Source organism: Trachymyrmex cornetzi, unplaced genomic scaffold (assembly GCF_001594075.2).
Source record: "Trachymyrmex cornetzi isolate Tcor2-1 unplaced genomic scaffold, Tcor1.1 scaffold682, whole genome shotgun sequence".
NCBI lineage: Eukaryota > Metazoa > Arthropoda > Insecta > Hymenoptera > Formicidae > Trachymyrmex > Trachymyrmex cornetzi.
This window is the reverse complement of record NW_017300006.1, coordinates 46,803-52,921: the sequence shown is the minus strand read 5'-3', so window position 1 is coordinate 52,921 and position 6,119 is coordinate 46,803. Positions and strand designations below refer to the sequence as shown.

At 31.7% G+C, this 6,119-nt stretch overlaps 1 protein-coding gene across 2 annotated transcripts in view; it reads right to left on the bottom strand.

Annotated features, from left to right (window-relative positions):
• Window positions 1-382: 382 nt before the first annotated feature.
• LOC108767493 (uncharacterized) overlaps window positions 383-6,119 on the bottom strand; it is a 9,234-nt gene continuing 3,497 nt past the window's right edge. Inside the window, exons 2-5 of one of the 2 annotated variants that reach the window (XM_018517408.1) lie at window positions 1,952-2,180; window positions 1,544-1,861; window positions 1,118-1,357; window positions 383-716 (exon numbers count right to left, since the gene is read on the bottom strand). In XM_018517408.1, the coding sequence (XP_018372910.1) occupies window positions 495-716; window positions 1,118-1,357; window positions 1,544-1,861; window positions 1,952-2,179 (1,008 nt within the window). In that variant the 5' untranslated portion in view covers window position 2,180 and the 3' untranslated portion in view covers window positions 383-494. Of the gene's footprint in view, window positions 728-1,117; window positions 1,358-1,543; window positions 1,862-1,951; window positions 2,181-6,119 lie in introns of both variants that reach the window. The other variant, XM_018517409.1, reaches the window with a different exon arrangement.

Sequence of the window (6,119 nt, the reverse complement as noted above, 5' to 3'; positions counted from 1 at the left end):
TAAACATTTAAAAAGAAAGACATGCTAATTATTGGCGCATCGTTAATTTAACAAGATTTATTCTTGTTTCTTAATACTAATTTTTATTGATTATGGATATTGCTAGAAAAATGTTACAGAATGAGAATTTGCAAAATAAAAACTTGATAAATTTGTGTGTCACTGTTTACGCAAATGAACGTTAATAACACTTTTTAAATGTACATGTTAGAAAATCGTCCCTTTTGCAGCTAGTTTTTCTATTATTTTTTTTATTTGTATAAAAATTCTTATATATATGTATATATATATATATGTATATATATATATATACATATATGTATATATATATATATATATATACATATATAACAGTTTAAAAAACCACTAATTCAAGGAAAAATTCGGACATGTCAAATGCTGCGATTCTTCATTGACTTCGCAAAACGAATATTAAATTGAGGAAAAGACGGAATAATTTTTGAGTAAACTGAAGAATTTATGGATCTAAGAATCTATTCATATTCTTCTTCATCGGGTCGGACTTGAACTTGAGGAAACCGTCTGAGAACCTGGTGCTGTTGCTGTTGCGGCCGTCTGTGCTGAAGGGGAATGTTGACTTCTTCTGGGCTGCGGAATACTTGATTTATCGGGAGACGATACTGCGGGAATCCTGTAGGCTGTGGACGGGCCGACGTGGGGATGCTGTTCAAACTTGGCTGTGGACTCACAAGGATCTGTACAAGACCTAACCGTTAACGTGTCAATACAGTCGATCGAAAGAAGATCATATAATTTATTTCACATTCATCATGAATAAATATAAATAGTGGACAAAATAAAAAGATCTGCCTATATAATATTCAGAGCTCAGAAGAAAGTCTTGATTTAGTGTTTCATGACGTAAATCTTTAATTAAAATTTTTGTAACTTTATTATTAAACAATTTTTAAGATATAAAAATTTCAAATAAAAAGAAAAAACGCAAAAATCTTCAAAATTTTTAATTATAGTAAATTATCTATTTAAAACTCAGATTTGAAAATTCTAAAATTAGAGACACTGTGGCTTCTATTTTACAACCTCTAATTGTAATTATTGAAGTGTAATCGTCATAATTCAAAGATGATAAACACACCTGCGGAGCAGGACGACGCACCGGGGCGGGTGTAGGAGTGATCTGATAATCGCCAACCTCCCTTTCATCCGTATAAATATCAGAGGGGTAATACCTCTCACTGTATCTTAAAGTGACGTTGGGCTTGGTCTCGGCTTCTTGGAGATTCAGCGGTTTATATAAATACTCATTGACGAAATGGTACTGTGAGCTCTTCTGACAGCTGATATCGCCGCTGGGTGGCATACAGATTAGATGTACCTGATAAAGTGATAAAGTAAAATATATTTTTATTTCGTCAGAGTTAAACCCGTCACCGTAAGCGATAATTTTCTTAGTAAATTAGATTTAACAGGAAAACAACAATCAATCATCATTAATGAAATGTCTATTCCTTAGATATTAAAAAAATAAATAAGAAAGGACATTTATAGTTGGCTCACTGACCTGGTGGAAAGTGAAGCCTTCAGGACAGATCCATGAGTGCTTAGCGTTGTCTTGACAGTAGTGGAAGACCTCACAATTGAGGTCCTCGTCAGCGTAGTAGCCGGTCTGCTTGTTGACACAGTCAAATCTGCTTTGAGGTAGAAGAAGACTAAGACGATCAGGTTCCTCCTTCTCCTCCTCGAGCTCTTCCTTAGTGGGTCCATCAGGGCCGAACTGGGACTGCGGGCCTCGAATGGAAGCACGCGATGAAGAACCAACGCGGATGGCCTGAGTGTAATCGCGAGTGTCTATTGGTGCCGCCGTTGGTTTGCGATACAACTGCAATACATGAATACAATTTAATATAAAGAAGTTAATAAAGATAAAATACAGCACGCATAGATAAATGCATGTAATTTCTAAACTCACCGGTTGTTGATTAGAATTCCTATAGATTGGCGTCGGCGACGGCGTGGGTGTCACTGCATTATCTTCGTAACTGTTGTCACGGAATCCCTGGGCCGAACTTAAGCCGGGCGAGTAAAGTGGTCCTAAGCTACTTGGCTTTCCGGGAAACGAAACAGCTCTGGTTTCTAAGTCGTAAGAATTCTGTGCCGCAATGGCGGTACTGAGCAATCCCAGGAACACCCAATACATTCTGCAAAACACGGAAAATGCTCGTAATTCAGTGCCTGGAATAAAATACAACGTTTCATTTATCTAAGTAAACAGAGAAGAAACTATTAATTATTTAAAATATTTGCGATTTTAATTTTATATTAAATTCTTTGTATTATTTTTTTATATGTATTCATATTTCTATAAAAATGTGTTTATCAGAAAAATTTCCCCATTTTTTGAATCATAATGTGTAATATGATTATACTAATTTATGACAACTATGACATGTCCGAATTTCCACAATCGAGAATTATTCACGCGTTTTGAATTAAAATAAAAAACGAAAACTAATTAATAGTTCCTAATTATTATCAATATAGAGGATAAAATTATTGATCTCTCCAAACCAGATTGTGTTTCTTTACATGAGAGTTGGTGAATATCTGAGATCATTGGCTCTCAATGACGTTTAAGCCGATCAAGTTCTGAATAGGCTTAATCGATACCTTGGATTCGAATAGATTAAACGCGATGGCACTTTCGATTTTGCGGCCTTTTGATACAAATGGCTGCATTTTGAAGATATCGATGGCCAAGATCACTTTCTCTCGCGTGTACACGCGCATGCGTGCGTACGTGCGTACGAATTTAATAGACGTCGATTTGCGAGAAAGTACGGCAGTACGCGGCTGCGATTTCTCAAATAAATGTTTTTTTTTTTGCTGTTGTAATAGCGCTGTAGTATACGATTACAATCCAATTCGTATCTCGGTTTAAACTATCAGGGTCATTGCCCGAGAGTCTCCTTTTCACAAAGCTTTTCCTTTCATACGATTCTCGATAATCTAAAAAATCATAAGACGCGTTAGCGAATATCCCTCGATATAAATATATTTATATCGCAAAAATTAATTTTATGTTTGTGTTATTACATTTTGTAATATTTTTCTAATTGTCTATTTTAAGTTCAGTCTGCAAAGAAAAATGTCCTGAAGAAAATTAGATCAGAAATTAGCGGATTGTTTCCTCAGAAGTCAAAATTTTTAAGCCAGTTTTCAGTGACACAGATATACATAGAAACTTCTATATTTTTAATATGTTTTGTATTACAAATTAATTTTTTTAGCAATAAGTAACATCTAATCGGAGAACTGGATTCATTATTTAATCCTTTTTTTGAAATGAATTCGCTTTCGCTTTTATAATTTGACTACATTATTTCAAATAATAAAACCCAGATAATAACATTTATAAACAATTACTTGATTAGTTGCAAGTTAATCTTATCTCTTTAATTTTGGCAGTTAAATTCATACTTTAATGTCCAAGTTTTATTTTTTTACTTTATTATTTTTTATATATAATTTTGAATATTTTTTATGTATCTGACATACGTTTTTTGTTTAAAAAATTGAAAGATCCACAAACTACAGACTATAAGTAAAATTCAAGAAGTTACATTAGAATGTTTAAGGATGTGAGAGAAATGTGAAGATATACATATAAATAAGAGCACAGAGGAAGATTTTTTAAATTCAAGAAGTTGAAAAAATCTAAGAATTGACTGACAACACACAGAAATATAAGAATTTAAGAGATTGTTATCGTTAAACATTCACGACCGACAAAAATTGTTAATATCATTTATTATCATCTTTCGTTTTCTTGTCACTTAGCTCGAGCACCAAAGCAATTAGAAACTAGCTTTCTTAGGTGCATGTATGCCACATGCCGTGTTCGAGAATTATTATGGAAAGCACTTGAGCCCGTTGAGCACGTCATCGTCATGACCGAAATGGCTTTAACCGATTGTGAAACCGCCGGCGCCGTCCGAGTTTTGCACACATAGAAAGTAACACGCTTTCCTCGCACTTGCTCCTTGCGAGATCGATTCTCTGCTCCTATTCAAACTTCACCAATAACCAATTACGTGGCCATCACGAGCAAATTTCCTTTCGCCTTGAAATCACTTTCAGATGATGTATTTTTTACAAACTTACAAGTATACGTTCATAAACGTAAGTTAATCCAGTCCGCGTCTTTTCATTTCAGGAAATAATTAATTCAGAACTAATTTAATTATCGCAACGTCAAATATTCGCGTTCGAACAAAAATAAAGGAAAGAATAATTGCAAAAAGATATAATAAATGTTAAAACGATGACGAGATTTGCATTCATTTAATTTCATATATAGGAAGTGTAAAAAAATTAGACTTGATAAATATTGTATTTAACGTAATGTAAGTGTCTTGATTTGACAAATATATTTAATGAAAAAATTTTGAGATATATTCAAAATTTATTGTCACACAATTTAAAAAATTTCGATGGAAATATATTTCGAAAATGATAAAAATAAAATAAAAACCAGACACATAATGTTATATAGATAAAATCATGTGTTTCTATGTTTTCAATTGTCACAGAAACAATATAAATTCTATGAGGCACTAAGTTGTAAGCATATCGAAAGGGCAATATTCGTTACATAAGAAATATAAGTCAAAGGTAAGTCACCATTTTCCACGTAATATGACGCCTTGCGTAACGCCATTTTTCCGCAAACTCGGACTCGTCGTGCGCTTCATCAGATTTAAGATTAATATCATACGATGAATAGGTTGTAAATCATTACGAAGATAAATCATCAAAATTAATTAGAGATCTTAAGATTAAACACACAAACAATTACGTTTTGATTTCTTAAATTGTATAAATTACAAGACACCTATTAATTAAGTTTAAAAAGTATCAATTATATATTTTATGTATGTTTAAAGAAACTTCATTATGTTGATGATGCGATTGCTCTCTCGTGACATTGCTATTAATTACGTTCAGATTTCAGAATAATTTTCTGTGAGTAATTATGCATTGTGTAATACGAATGTTATGTGAGCGATAATTAAATAATCTGAGCAAGTTTGTGATTTAAACATAATAAAGTGTAAAGTAAGGTGGTACAATTTCAAGCTTGGTATAATTTTGAACTAAATAAGATTTAAATCCAATTTCAGGGAAATCAAATCCGATCTCATTTTTTGGAGGGTACTAAAAGGCATCAAATAGGAAAAACTCAAGAAATTAAATTTAAATCTTAATTTTTTAATTTAAATTTAAACCTTATTTCGTTCAGAATTGTACCATGTTCAAAATTTATACCACTTTAGTCTACATTTAAAGTTTCTATTAACAAATAGCCTTTTTTTTTCTTTTTTTCCTTCTCATTAATTATTAAATTTATAACCTATATACCAATTAAGTAAATATTTATGATTTTTTAAATTATTAATTAGCTTTAAAGTGTAAAATTTAAAGTGTATTACATTTACATTAAAAGAAAAGTTATTATCACTCTTTAATGAAACTTCGATGTTTTAATCAGAAAATCTCTATTGATATCTGAGAAAACTACCAATATCGCTTAAAAATGATTTAGTTAATTGACGAAGTGTTGTAACATTAAGAATCCTAGTTAGTAATTAATTAATAATTACTTCTGTTGGTGTGCAACAGAAGTAAAAAAAAGAATGTGTGTGTGTGTATGTGTATATCGTATTTAAAGAAAATCCTGTACCGGTCTTTTTCCAGCTATGTTCGCTAAGATCTTGATTAAAATCCGAGCAAAGTGAAAGTGAGAGGAGTTGTGTGCAAAAATGGTATGTAATGCGTTCGACGAGGCACACGAGACATAATATTACATCAAAGTTTAGTTCACATCTCCATATAAACGACACAATGATTGAAACGATGTCAAAGATTATGAAACAGGTATAGATTTTTATACAAGTTATCAAGGTCATGGTCACTGTTCATAGATGCAATTGATCTTCTTCTATTTGATAGGTTATATTTTCTCTAAATTTATAAACATCAAAACTGAAGAAAGCTAAGCCTATTTTATTAGACATATAAATTGATTCTGATCTAATATCATTCTAATATTAACATATATATATATATATATATATATA